Here is a 15,507-nt window from a genome sequence, read left to right on the forward strand (position 1 = left end):
TGAAGAGGCAGTCGTATCGGGGGATTGATTGATATACTGAGTAGCTCGGGATACCAGTACCTTCGTGCCCAATCCGGAGCCACCAAGATGACTTGGGCCCAGTCGCACCTGATCTTCTTCAGCACTCTGGGCAGAAGTGGTATAGGCGGAAAGGCGTACAACAGACCGCAACTCCACTCACGACGAAAAGCGTCTCCGAGCGAGTGCCGCCTTGGAAATTCCAACGCGCAGAACTGCTGACATTGCGCGTTCTCTTCGTGGCGAATAGATCTAACCAAGGCTCTCCCCACTGCAGAAAGGGACCTTGCGCCACGTCCGAGTTCAGACGCCATTCGTGATCCATCATGCACCGGCGGCTGAGTTCGTCTGCTCTGGCGTTCAGAGAGACCGCCAGATGTTGAACCACCAGGGTGATGCCCTGATGTTCCAGCCATGTCCAGAGGTGCAAAGCCTCCTGACAAAGGGTCCACGACCCCACCCCGCCCTGTTTGTAGGAATACCACATGGCGGTGGTGTTGTCTGTGAACACTTGCACGACACTTCCCCGGACAGAGGGAAGGAAGGCTTTCAGTGCAAGTCGGATCGCTCTCAGCTCCAAAAGGTTGATATGGAGCCGAGTCTCCGCCAGAGACCAGAGTCCTCTGATCTCTGCCTCTCCCATATGGCCCCCCCATCCCAGGAGGGACGCATCCGTCACTACCACGTGCTCCGGGTGGGGTAGGGAGAGGCATCTGCCGCTGACCCAATCGCGGTCCGTGAGCCACCACTGCAGCTGCTTCGCAGTGCCCTCCGAGATCAAGACATGGTCGGACAGGTTGCCTCGATGCTGGGCCCACTGAAACTTCAGGTCCCACTGCAGAGCCCGCATTCGCCACCTGGCGTAACGCACCAACCGGATGCAGTAGGCCATCAGCCCCAGAAGCCGCAGCACCAACCTGACCGAAACCCAGGATAGAGGCCGAAAGATGGGAATCAGAGCCTGAATATCCCAGACCCGCTGCTCCGGAGGATAGGCCCGGAACTGCATCGAATCGAGAACCGCCCCTATAAAGAGGAGCTTCTGGGAGGGACTCAGGTGCGACTTCGGCACATTGATGGAGAACCCCAGCGAGTGCAGGAGGTCGGCCGTAGTCTGGAGGTGGGAGACGACTTGCTGGGGCGAGCCCGCCTTCAACAGCCAGTCGTCGAGATAGGGGAAGACTGGAACCCCTAATCTGCGCAGATGAGCTGCGACCACCGCCATCACTTTCGTGAACACCCGAGGGGCACTGGTGAGGCCGAAGGGGAGCACGGTGAACTGAAAGTGATCTTGGCCCACCGTGAACCGCAGGTAACGCCGGTGGGCCGGCAGGACGGGAATGTGAAAATAAGCATCCTGCAAGTCCAACGCTACCATCCAGTCTCCGGGGTCCAGGGCAGCCAGGACCTGAGCTAGAGTGAGCATCTTGAACCGTTCCTTCCGGAGGAAGGCGTTGACGCTCCTGAGGTCCAAGATAGGGCGTAGGCCCCCTTTGCCCTTCTTGGGAACCAGAAAGTAGTGGGAATAGCAACCACGACCTACTTCTGGACCAGGAATGCGCTCGACGGTAAGCCTGGGCAAAGCACTACGCTACGCTCGTGTAGTTTGCGAAGTTAGCGCTACTTCGCACTACACGAACTGCACATAGCACAGTGCGAACACGCGTAGCGTAGTGTTGCGTAGTGCTGCGGTCATTTTTTGCTTGCTCGCGGTCCTCAACGTCAAGTTGGCGACCGCGAGCAAGCAAAATGACATCCCAGCGAGACTTTTTCCTTGTTCGCGATCAGCAACATCAAGTTGGCGATCGCGAGCATGGAAAATAAACCTCCCGGCGAGATTCCCAACGCGAGGAGGTCAGGTTTCTCATTGCGAGTGGTCGCGTATGCTCGCGACCGCTCGTGATGAGAAACTACCAGTTCGCGTTGAGAAAAAATCTACTCGAGCAGCAGAAAACTACAGCTCGCACTGTGCAAGATGCCATTTTCAATGATTGCACAGTGCCGGTTGCTTGTCCGCACTGTGCAATCATTGAAAACGACATCTGGCACAGTGCGAACAAGGTACTATGCAGTTCGCGAAGTGCTACGCGTAGCTCGCGTAGTGCGAACTGCACTTTAAGTAGCTTCGCGAAGTGCTACTTTGCGAACTACGCCCAGGGTTACTCGACGGCCTCTTTGGCCAAGAGGGCCGGAACTTCTTCCCGTAGAAGATCCAAGTGTTCCCCCGACATACGGTGGTAATGCAGTGGCATGGCTGGAGGGGTCGTCTCGAAGGGGAGGGAGTAGCCCCTTCAGACGATTTGCAGCACCCACCTGTCCGATGTGATGGATCGCCAGTGGAGCAGGTGATGGCGAACTCTGCCGCCCACTGGCGTGGAATGGGCCCGAAAACTCGGACTAGGAGGGCTTTGAGGCGGATGCTGCCGGGGTGGATGTGGACTGACCGGCACGTTGTCCTCCAGTACCGCCTCGTGGAATCCACGTCCGTGACCGCGTGCAGGTTGGTTCTGCGGCCGGTGGCTGGGCGGACGTGAGGAGGCGCCCCTTCCTTGGCCACGAAAGGGGCGAAAGGCGGAAGTTTGCGGCCGCGTGGCCGAGAGACCCAAGGACTTGGCCGTAGCCCGGGAGTCCTTGAACCGAGCCAGCGCACTGTCCGCCTTCTCACCAAAAAGGGTCCATCCCCCGAAAAAGATGTGGACCTCAGCCAGGCGTGACGCCGAAGCGCCACCGTGGTGGAAATCGCCCGACCTAGCGAGTCCGTGGTGTCGAGTCCACACCGTATGGCATGTCGTGCTGCATCTCGCCCATCAGCCAGCACTTGGGTGAGTCGTGACCGGGCCTCCACCGGGCACAGGGGCAGCACGTCCTCCACCGTATCCCACAGAGAGTGGGAATAATGGTCCAAGAGGCAAGCGATATTTAAAGACCGCAGCCCCAAACTCAGGGACGAGAACAGTTTCTTGCCAAACTGTTCCAACCTCTTGGATTCCCGATCCGGAGGAGCGGACGGGAAGGAGGATTGGGAAGTCGAGGCCTGGATAACCAGACTCTCGGGGGTGGGGTGTTGGGACAGGAAACTGGGGTCGGCCAGAGCAGGGCGGTGGCGCCGGGCCACGTTCCGATCCACAGGAGGAGCTGTGGAGGGCTTGGACCAAGTGCCCTGCAGAATGTCTATGAGGGCCTTGTTAAACTGCAGCAGAGGCTCTGTGGAGCTTGCTGTCGGTTGAAGCACCTCTGTGAGGACGTTAGTCCTCACGGCCACAGCAGGCAACTCGAGCCCCAGGGCTTCGGCCGCCTTGCGCATCACCACTGAAAAAGCTGCACCCTCCTCTGAGGCCACAGTCGGAGGAGAGATGAAACCAGCATCGGGGAGGTATCCAGACCGCTGGCATCCCCCAATTCCTCTGCCCAGTCCTGAGAAAGTTGGGCCTGTGCGGCCATAGGGTCCTCAGACCCCTCCCAGTCGCCCTCGTCATCCGATTCCCGATAAACTGGAGGAATGATCGGAGCTGGGCAGTAGATGAAGCGTTCACCCATCGGCGCCGGTAGCGGCGTCGGGTGGCGCCGCGCCTGCTCCGGGCCCGGACCGGGGCTAAACTGGGGAACGACGTCGTCCGGGGACGGCGTCGGAGGGGGAACCGGTGTCGGCGCCGGCGAGGAGGCGTCGTGAGGTCGACTGGCGCCGGCAGAGATCGAGGCCTGGATCCCTTGGGGACCTGCGGTGTCGGGGCCGGAGCCGTCGATGGCGCCGGGGCCAGAGCCGCCGGCACGCGAGGTCGCCCAGTCGAACCTGCGGTGCCCGAAGGAGTGCTTCGACTTACCCGAAGACCCCGACGAGCGATGATGGTGGCTGTGGCTCCGTGATCAGTCCTTGGACCTCCTCCTGGACCGGGACCAAGAGCGGCGCGGAGCCGAGTGCCGAAGCTCGAGAAGCTTATGGGACCGCTCCCGCTTAGCTTTCGACGTCAAGGCCTGACAATCGAGGCACGACTCCGCGTCATGGTCGGTCCCCAGCCAATAAAGGCACCGGCAATGGTGATCTGTCACTGACATCAGGCGATGACAGGCGTCACAGGCCTTGAAACCAGGCATCCTACCGGCACCAGAGTCGAGTCGATAGACCAAAAAGAGTCAAAAAGTTAGTCAAAAAATGACTAGGGGTAAGCTCTTCCCGGATCGGCGCTTACCGGCGCGGAAAAAAGAAGAACTGACGTCAGCGCGCGAGGGCGGCGTCTAAGTACTCCGACGACGTCATTCCGGCGCACGACACCGACGACGGACGCGGAGTCGCAGACGACGCCTAGCGACGCGCAAGGGGTATTGCTACAAAAATCTTTCCGGATCCAGCCTGACGCCTGGGGATATTCTAAGGTGAGAAATCTAACTAATGTGTTTCTTTCAGATATGCCTGATACGAAGTGTGCTGGGAACAATTCAGCCTTTTTTCCAGAACAACCGAAAGTGGAATTTTAAAATAATTGTTTTTTCTTTCTGAGCACCATGGCTTTCCAGAGTACTCAGTTGCTCAAACTATATATGAACACATTTCAGAGGACTTTTAGAGCTTTTTTACCATATATAAAGGATTTATAATGTTTTTAACTTTTTGAAACTTTTTTTTTCTTTATGAACATTTTAACATTGTTTTTATGATTGATTAGAAGGACATTCTTTTCTTAAGTATATCGTCCGGTCAGATGAGGAGAGGGTGTTATAATTTGTAATGTACCCCAATATAGGCCTGGATAGTCACCTAACCTTTACCTAGATTTACCCTACCATTGTACTACATACCTGTTTTGGGACTGACCTTTTACCTAGTTAGGTGCTTCATAAATGTTGTGTGGTGTTCCCGGAAAACTGGCCTAATTTATTATGCATGAGGATTCTCAGAATCACAGCAGGATTACCATCTTCGGCATAATAACTGTGTATAAGGTTTATCGCCATCGTCAGCCGACATGACACAGCATGGTAGAACCCCTGAGGGTACCTTCTGGGTATATAAGCACCATATCTTTGCATGGGCAGGCAGAGGAGAAAGACTTCCATGCTAACATGCTCACACAAGATGTTGAGGTTCCTGCATGCAGACATTCCAGCACACAGTGGCCTGACATCCCTCACGGGGTGTCCATCTCAAGACCAAGACGGGGTCCTTCACTCTCCCACAGCCGGTAATGAAGTTGACTCTATCTTAAGGGGATTATTGGCTATACACATGCATACATGCTAGGAACACTGAGGTACATCTAGTTAAGGTTTGCATTGTAGGAGAACCCATTATTACTGTCATGCCTACATATATCTATCGTTTTAGCACTATGGTAGAATTCTACCATCTATTTACACTGTTGGTGCTTATACCAGTATACATCTGTTTCTGTCATATGGTTGTTGCAGCACACGTATTTTACACTAGAATGATGCTGGTTCAGTTAAACCTTTTTGAAAACGTCCTCTCCATTGTTTATTTTGTGTATCTCTATGAGACAAAGGGAGCACAAGTGACTGAGCGAAAAGTACTGTACTGTTTCCACGATCCTTGATGGGACAGGGTTGTCATGTTCAATAGTTGCCAGAAATTATTCTCTCCTTGGTAAGAGGAGTACATAGTGGCACTGTGAGCTAGCTGGTATACAGGTGAACATATCCGGTGGGGGTGTCTGGAATCAGTCTGGACACCAGTCCCACTGTTTATGTTGCCTAAACTTTCAGATCCTATATAGATTTATTAGAGCTACACAACGTGGGTCCCGTGCTACGCCACCAGATTCAAGCTAGTCTGGCACATGAGGGGTGTCACCCCGAAACCGGTCCCAGGATGCTTGGTTCTGGTCCAAGGAAGACATGGCCTGGTAGTTCGGCCTGGACTGTTCCCATTGGGGTCAGGGTCGAGACTGATTTGCATATGGCTGGGTCTGAACTGGAATGGCGTGGCATTAAAAAAACTATGGATTAAACCTCGATCTGTGACTAGGGGTGAATGTTTGATTAACTCAGCATTCAGTCCATCAGCTGTTCTTTTTGCATTTGTTGCCCTAAGTGGGAAGGGTATGCCCAGACGTGGATCCCGTGTTCGCTACGCCACCAGATTCAAGCTAGCCTGGCTGATAAGGGATGTTACCCCGAAACCAGTCTCAGGATGCTTGTTTCTGGTCTAGGGAAGACCTGGCCTAGCAGTTTGGGCTGGACTGTTCCCATAGGGAACAGGGTCATGACTGATTTACATATGGCTGGGTCTAAACTGGAATGGCATGGCGTTAAAAACATGATGGATTTAATCCAGATCTTTGACTGGGGGTGAATGTTTGATTAACTCAGCATTCCGTCCATCATCTGTTCTTTTTGCATTACTAGAGGTGGGCATTTTGTGAAGACTATAGATGCTAAATGATAAACAAATGTAATGGCCTGAAGTGGAAGTGGTGTCTGTTAACCATGAATCAAAGGACCACCTTCAACATGGGATGAATAAGTACATGAGAATAGGTGTCCTTCAAGTTGAAACACAATACAATAGCCCTTGTTGATAGATAAAAGGAAGTCGATTAGGGAAAGGAATGAAAACTGTGGGAAACAGGACAGTCACGACGCAGGTTTCACAAAAGACTACAATGCATTACAGACAGCTGTAGATTCTCACTTCTGGGTTAGATTGACCACAACTGAAGTAAGGTCGGCAGAATAATATTTTAGGAACAACATGGCATGTAGAAGATGTTTGGTAATGTGTGTTGTTATTTATGGCTTTGTGTAATGCAGTAAGATCACATTTGGCTCTTGCTGCCACTCACCTTTCTTTTGGTTTCCCTTTCCGGTTACCCCCTACGACTACAGCTTTTCTTACCCTTAAACTTTTGGCTATGTGTTCTCCCTTCTTGATTGCTTGTCCTCCTTCTTAAGTCTCTGGTTACCTGCTGTGTCTTGGGGGTTGAGACTGCATTCCTGGTCAATCTGGGACTTGTAACAGCATCTCGTCACCACGAGACTGGTAAGCCAAAGGCTGAATACACCAAAGCACAGATTTATATCTAAAAGCTGTTATACTTGTTATAGACATTATATTTTTACCTATTAGTCAGTTGTAATAAGAGGTCCATTTAGAACACTATAGGTGGATGATGTTGATTCCTAGCTCGGGAAGAATCCAATATAGAACATACTGGACTCCAATCCAGCATTTCTCTCATACTATATTTCTACTTACCAATTCTCTGTTGTCCTCTGGTTCCTATTGTGGAAGTGTATTGTACCCCCTTCTGCCCACACAGGAATTTAGGAATGACAAGGTTTGTCAATATCATTGTATATTATGCTCTTATTGTATTATTATCAATTTCTCTTTGAAAACTCACTTTGTCAAGCACCAGACAGTATGGCACCACTTGAGAAATTATAATAAGTAAAGCCCTAACTACAATGAAGCTGACTTCAGATAAATTGTCCAAGACCTGTTTCTCTCTCATTTGAATGGTGGTGGTGTTTTGCTTGGCAGTATCCCTGCCTCAATGGTGACCACACTGAATGGAGCCCTTCAACAGTGTCATGAAAAAATTGAAGTCATACAATCACACCCCACTAAAGCACCTACAATGGTTACCTCATTTAGCCTGTAGCATGATCAATACCAGCTGTATGACCTGCACAAGAACCACAAGCATCACCAGATATGGCTAAACACAATCATCACAGGTGGCCAAAGCAACACAAGGAGCCATAATGTAACCACACTTAAAATCAATTGTAAAACAGAAAACCAATTAAACCATCTCCTCTATGCAGTAAGGCCACAAACCTACATCACACCTCAGATCAGCCTTGCATCTTCACTCCTCCAATTCAGAAGCACTGCAATGAAGGAGATCAGGGGCCATATTACAGAAAGCCCCCCTGGGCCATAATTGGCATGTGCACCTTCTTTATACACCCCCTGGTACTTTGGTTTTACAGAAGGGGCCACAGATGCTTGCACAGCCCCTTCAGCAATACTGATAGCGCTGGCTTATATGTAGCACCAGCGTTATCTCAAGAGGGTGTTCCCTCGTTTTCATGGGGCATGGCCTCATGCAAATGAGGGAATTACTTAGCCTCTACACCTGAGCCGTAGCAAAAATGCCTTTAGGAGGCTCACTGAAAGTGCGCCACATAAAGATGACACACTTCCAGTGTGCCTCCTAAAGGCAGGCCTCTGGAGAGGAGAAAGGGGGTCCTGTGAATCCCCAGACATCTCCTTTCAGGCAGGTGCAATCATTCACTGCACCCGCCTGTAAGAGGATCTCTCTCCCTTTGTGAAAGTGCAGGTTGTTGACCTGCACTGTGAAACACGAAGCTCATTTGAAGCAGCCGCTCCGTATTTCACTTGAATGCGAAACACCCGGGCAGCGCTTTTTTCTATAATGGGCCGCACTTTCCCTGTTTGTATTCGCTGCATCTGTTTTACGGGGCTCCATGGCGCAAACAGGAAAAGTGCGCACTTATTGCAATACAGACCCAGGTCCCATTGTTCCTCCTGCAAAAATCCTTCCCTTTCATCATTATGGCTTAGGATCTTTAATAAATGTATCCCCATTATTGCATAACTCTTACACTATATGAATACATTTAGATAGACACAATAAGGATAAATTATATTTGGATGCATTTCTTCGCTTCGTCTGAATATGTACTCAAATTAACAATTAAAAACAAAATAAAAAAATGAAGGCGCTTAAAAATTAAATCTGTCTTACCGTTGGTTGATCCACTAGCATAGATATCAGATTCAGGTTCTCAGACAAAGGGATTTTCCTTTTTTTTATTTCCACTTCCCATATGTCTTTGAGAAGCATGTTTCTAAATGATTGATTAAATGGACCACAGTATGAGAGGAACCCTGTGCACAACAACACATCTCCAACAAGTCTGAAAGAAAATAGATGCAGTGATTTACAAGTAAAACCATACACAGGGTTTTGAGGATTGGACTTCAGAGCTATATTCTACATGATTTACATTTGTTTTCCAAGGCTGGGGCAAAAAACGTTTCCACACTAAATAAAAAAGGATACCTTTCTTACTTGTTACATCCAGTATACCCCAGTGAGGGTATCTTCATTAACTTCTGGATATTTCTGATTGTACGTAGTATACATTTTGATTGGTGAGAAAACAACTAGCTACACATCAAAGGCCAAAGGAAAACTGGGTTTAAGAACATAGGGAGCAGGCTCGTGCCCATCTTTTTTAAAAGAGAAAAAATACACAGTCACGCAGCCTTACAAAGAGGCAAAACTGCAATACACTTTGAGGAGGCTATAAACTCCGCAGCTCAATAATGCAGTGGTTTGGATACCTCAGTTTATTTTGATTATCTAACGGAGAATGTTGGACCTAAAAACTTTACTTCCATTCTGTTTTCTATAAATGCATGGATAAAGGGTGGATTCCTTGCAAATTCCCACTTGGAAGACATCACGGTGCAGGCCGTGATCCTCTGAACAACTGCTCAGTCTGTCACGAGCCACTTGACATGATTTTCAAAGGGAAACTATCCCATGCAACCAGGCGCGCAACACCCATTGGGCTCACCGGGCTTCAGCCCCCCCCGTCGTGTGTGACAGCCCGGCTGGGACAGCCTCGCTGGCTGGCGTTCGTCTAATTGCAGCCACACCTGAGTACTTCACGGGTCTTTAAAAGACAATTTACACGTTAATGAAGCTTTTGTTGCATTTTCGCCCCTTCTTACAGCCACTCTGCCTTTGGCTGGAAGACTTAGCCCCCCCCCGAAATCTTTTTCAGCCCCCCCCCGAAATGTGGCTCTAGTTGCCCGCCTGCATGCAACACAGTGCTCTTTGCAAATCAGTTACCATCCCACAGAAAAAGTTACTTACCTTCAGTAACAATGTTTCTGGTGGATACTCTGTCTACCTGTAGTTTCCTCACTAGTTGAATTATCTCAGGCAGCAGACTGGATCTGGAAATCTTTGACATTGGTAGGGTGCGCTGGCTCAGGGCTCAGGGCGTTTGATCTGGGAGACCGAGGAATGCTGATAATGCCTCCGAATAACCCTCGACAGTGCCCAGAAAGCAGACAAAGTGGAAGGCACGTCAATGATCTGTGTGGTTGTCCACACACATGAGACAAAACAGTTCCACCTCCCACAATACACACATTTTGTGCAGGGACTGCAAACAGGCAAGATGACATCCACCACCTCCAGAGGCAGCTGAAAGTACCATATGTATATCTGCTCAATCTTCAGGCAAGAAGGTGAAGGCTCTGAAGATTGAGGTGCAAAATGCAGATCCATCTGCCCAGACTGGAAGGGGAGGGCCAACATGAGAGGCAATCAAAGTGAGTGAGACAGGGAGAGGTGCAGATGTTCTGTGCACCACACCCTTCACAGCCAATCAACGGCGATAAGAGTGATTTGGGCCGGGTCTTGGAGAGTCTTTCTCTCAACTTGAGGAATCAAGGGGATGAGTGGTATGCAAAGTGAAGTGGAAAGTTCCACTTCAACTGAACCATAGCCAAAAAGTCTCCTGTCAAGAGATACTGGAGGGCACAGAACTGTTAGCACTGTGTATTTTCTGAGGACTTTTCTTTCCTGATGAAAAGGTCAGCATCCTATGGTTTAGGATTGGATGCAGACCGCCATCCTTCTTGGGAACCACAAGGTATCGCAAATAGCATCCTTGACCAATTTTTGAGCTACACACTAAATGTACTGCTTCTTACAGAAGCAGTGCTGCCACCCCCTGCTGCTAGAAAACAGGATGTTAGGACCCTCGACCCACCCCTTACGAGAAATGTGAGGATTTTTTCCATGCGGAAAATGTAAAGCTCGCTCAAACAGCAAAGGGGCTTTGTCGTATAACATTCCTGACATAAAAAAGAAAAGATTGATAACCAAATTTATGACTTGTAGTACATCATATGCAGTTTAATGTCTAACATGTCCTTGTGGCCTTTGTTATATCGGCAGTACTATCCATCCTCTTAAGATCAGAATATTGGAACATTTAAGGGCGATTGCTAAAAATGATGCTTCGTACCCTGTAGCGAGGCACTATGCAGAGAAACATTCTAGTAACAGAAATATGTTGCAATATTATGGCTTAGATGTTGTAGCCGAGAGCACTAGAGGAGGAGATAGAATTCAAAAACTTTGCAGGTTAGAATCGCCCTATATCATAGATTTACAAACAAAATTACCCAAGGGTATGAATAGTGGGGAGGAATTGGCATCACACTTGGGCTCAAAATCAATAGACTGACAAAGGCAAATAGTTATCCCGATGATGTTATCTTGTGTGTTTTATGAAATGTGCACTTATCATCAAAAATAATACATTGAAATGAAAGGGACTCTGTGCCGATCCACGGCAAGATTGGTCTTAGTCACGAAGTCACAGTATCGTCATAGAGCCGATACACTGCATGATATATGTTGAAATAATAATATATCTGTTTCGCTGTACTATTGAAAGCAAATGCGAGTATAATGATTTTGCTTGCAGTACATTTTTTAAAAATATAATGAATTGCATTATATGTTGGGATTGTGATTGAGATACGAATATAATATGAACTGTATATACTACAAGATGGCACCCATTTTAAACGCATCTTGCAGAGTCTCTTTTCACTTGTTAAAGCACACTTTTTGATTGTTAAAAGATGGCTGCTTCCAGTGTGTCAGTAACACCGAGGAAGGCAGACTGCCGAAACGCGTTTGTTTCTGGAATAATAAACACATCTTCAAATGCCACCCGCGAGTACTTATTTCCCGTAAAGCGAAGGAAACAGAGCCTAAATATGTATGTGGATATATATATATATATATATATATATATATATATATATATATATATATATATATATAACATAAAATCTATTAAAAAAACATTAAACTTTTTAAAAAGCTTTAAACTTAAATTCACCACTCCAGTCAGTGCAACAGTAGGGAAAGTGTTGGATAGCGGAGAGGTAAAAATTACTATTCTCACTCAGTGAGTGCAACAGTAGGGAAAGTGTTGGATAGCAGAGGGGTTAAAATTACTACTCCCACTTCAATTAGTGCAACAGTAGGTAAGGTGTTTGATAAAGGAGAGGTAAAGCTTACTATTCCCAATCCAGTGAGTGCAATAGTAGGGAAAGTGCTGAATTGCGAAGGGGTAACAAGTACTATTCCCACTCCAATGAGTGCAACAGTAGAGAAAGTGTTGGAAGGCGGAGGGGTTAAAGTTACTATTCCCACTCCAGTGAGTGCAACAGTAGGGAAAGTGTTGGATTGCGTAGGGGTAAAAATTACTATTCCCACTCCAATGAGTGCAACAGTAAGGAAAGTGTTGGATAGCAAAGGGGTAAAACTTACTATTCCCACTCCAGTGAGTACAGCAGTAGGGAAAGTGTTCGACAGTGGAGGGTTTCAAATTACTATTCCCACTCCAGTGAGTGCAACAGTAGGGAAAGTGTTGGATAGCAGAGGGGTAAAAATTACTATTCCCACTCCAATGAGTGCAACAGCAGGGAAAGTGTTGGATAGTGGAGAGGTAAAACTTACTATTCCCACTCCAGTGAGTGCAACAGTAGGGAAAGTGTTGGATAGTGGCAAGATACAATTTATTATTCCCACTCAAATTAGTACAACAGTAGGAAAAGTGTTGGATAGTGGAGGGGTAAAACTTACTATTCCTACTCCAGTGAGTGCAACAGTAGGGAAAGTGTTGGATAGTGGCAAGATAAAATGTACTATTCCCACTCCAATCACTGCGACAGTAGGGAAAATGTTGGATTGCAAAGGGCTAACAATTAATATTCTCACTCAAGTCCGTTCAAAAGTTAAAAAAAACAAAATATTAACAACAAACATATTTAAAAAACAAAATAAATAAAAACATTTATACATATATTAAAAATTAAAATACAAATATATTTAATATGACACATTTAAAAAAACATATTATAATGTTACATGCATATTACAAATACCTACAAATATTATATTAAATACAATAAAACATAATTTTCAAACAAATAAATATTTTTAATTAGAAATAATAAGAATCAAAAACAAACATTAATTATTTCAAAATTTACTTTTTATATTTCCTACCCTATAACACCACACAATTCACAACCCACATCTACATTTTATTCTAAAAAATGTACTTACATAATTAACATAAATAATTACCAATTAAAGAAATATTATTAATTAAAAAACAAATTAAAACTCAGAAAAATGTATAAACTTCCCACACTTTACCCCAAATATCCCCACAAACCACTGGTAAAATTAAGCTGTAAAAAAATTAATTATACAATTAAAACTTATTTTCAAGTAAAAACCTAAAAGTATATAAAAACTAATTATAATGTAAGTAAAATTAATTTACCCCCAAAAAAGTAAAACCCACACACAAAAAAATATAAACAACTACCCTGATTAAATATCAATTAATTAATTAACATTAATGATCAACCAATTATTAATTAGTCAAACATAAATTACATCCCACACATTACTCCTATAAACCCCATAACCCACACCTAAATGTGATTACACAAATTCCATATTTAATTTGCAATTATTTAATCAATATTAACTAAGAACAGATGAACAAGTTACTTCGGTAACAATATATCTGTAAGAAACATAGGTTAGTTATAGATTCCTTACCTTAGAATTACCCCCAGACGTCAGACTGGATCCGAAAAGCTTTTTCGTCAGCAGTACCCCTGCGCGTCGGAAGGTGGCATCGGTCTACTCCGCATTCGTCGTCGGTGTTGTGGTCGCCGGGATGACGTCACAGTAGCTACATAGACGCTGCCCTTGCGTGCTGACGTCAGTTCTGGACACAACTTTTTTACGCCAGAGCACAGAGCCATGCAAGATACTGACCACCGGTGCACAACACTAGGGCTCTGAAAGGAAATCCTTAACCCAAGAAGTCAGTTCGCAGAATGGGGAGGTTGGGTGGGGTGGTAAGGAATCTATACCTAACCTATGTTTCTTACAGATATATTGTTACCGAAGGTAAGTAACTTGTTCATCTGAAACAAACAGTTAGTTATAGATTCCTTACCTTAGAATAGATACCCCAGCAATACCAACCTCGGAGGTGGGTCTGCGAACCAAGTTCACACCAGAAAGTCCTGGAGAACAGAATGGCCAAAGAAGCCGTCTCTCCAGACTGGGCTGTCCAGGCAGTATTGTCTGGTGAACGTGTGCAGCGATGCCCATGTAGCCACCTGACAGATGTCATTTAGGGGGACACCATGTCCCAAAGCAGTAGCAGCTGCTGTCGCCACAGTGGAATGGGCACACAGCTCCTACAGGAGGCTCCTTCTTTGCCAAAGAATAGCAGGTTTTGATGCACAGAACGGCCCAACTGGAGATGGTCCGTTTGTGCACAGCCCTACCTTTCGTAGCGCCCATGTAACCAAAAAGATCTGGTCGTCCACGCAGAATTGTTTGGTGGGATCCAAGTAGAAAGAAAGTGCACGTTTTGGATCCAGACGGTGGAGCCTCTCTTCCTCTTTCGAAGGATGCAGAGGGGGAAAGATGGTGGGCAAAGTGATGGTTTGGCCAATGTGGAAAGAAGTAACCACCTTGGGAAGAAAGGAAGGTCTAGTTCTAAGGATGACTTTGTCCAGATGGACAGCCAGAAAGAGATGCTTGGAAGAAAGAGCTTGTAGTGCACAAAAGATATGTAAGAACCAAGTTCAAGTCCCACTGGGCATTACGAAGGGAACAGGAGGAAAAAGATGAGTAATGCCCTTAAGGAATATATTTACAACAGGGGACTTGAAAAGAGAAGGCTGATCAGGAAGCCTAAGGAAGGCTGAAATGGCCGAGAGGTAGCCCTTTAGATTGCGCAGAGCAAAGCACTGCTGGGCCAAAGAAAGGAGGTACAAGAGAACCGTAGAAAGAGGGGCGGAAAGGAGATCTACAGCCTTTGCTGTACACCATGCCACAAATTTGTTCCATCTGCAGGCGTATACCATCATAGTGGAGGGACGCCTGGCTGCCAAGATAACATTACAGACTTCGGGAGGCAGGTCAAATGACGCCAATGCTGACGCTCAATCTCTACGCAAGGAGGTGGAGGCTGGACAGGTTCGGGTGTAGGACCATCCCCTGCTGCTGGGACAGAAGATCCTCCCGAAGAGGCAGTCGGATCGGAGGATCGATGGCCATGTCGAGCAGCTCGGGATACCAGACTCATTGTGCCCAATCCGGAGAATGACTTGGGCCCGGTCGTGCTTGATCTTCTTCAGCACTCTGGGCAGAAGTGGTATAGGTGGAAAGGCGTATAGAAGACCGCAACTACACTTGTGACGAAAAGCGTCGCTTAGTGAGTGCCGCCTTGGAAATTCCAACACGCAGAATTGCGGAAATTGCGCGGTCTCTTCGGTGGTGAATAGATCTAACCAAGGCTCTCCCCACTGCTGAAAGGAGGCCATGAGGCCCAGCAGCCTCAGGGTCAGCCTGACCAAAA

General features: G+C 47.0%; 1 protein-coding gene across 1 annotated transcript in view; it reads right to left on the reverse strand.

Moving 5' to 3' along the window:
- DNAH8 (dynein axonemal heavy chain 8) overlaps nt 1-15,507 on the reverse strand; it is a 13,985,216-nt gene that overhangs the window by 2,440,336 nt on the left and 11,529,373 nt on the right. Inside the window, exon 73 of the mRNA XM_085610239.1 lies at nt 8,751-8,922. Within this exon, the coding sequence (XP_085466365.1) occupies nt 8,751-8,922 (172 nt within the window). The remainder of the gene's footprint in view (nt 1-8,750; nt 8,923-15,507) is intronic.

This window comes from Triturus cristatus, chromosome 6 (genome assembly GCF_964204655.1).
Source record: "Triturus cristatus chromosome 6, aTriCri1.1, whole genome shotgun sequence".
Taxonomy (NCBI): domain Eukaryota; kingdom Metazoa; phylum Chordata; class Amphibia; order Caudata; family Salamandridae; genus Triturus; species Triturus cristatus.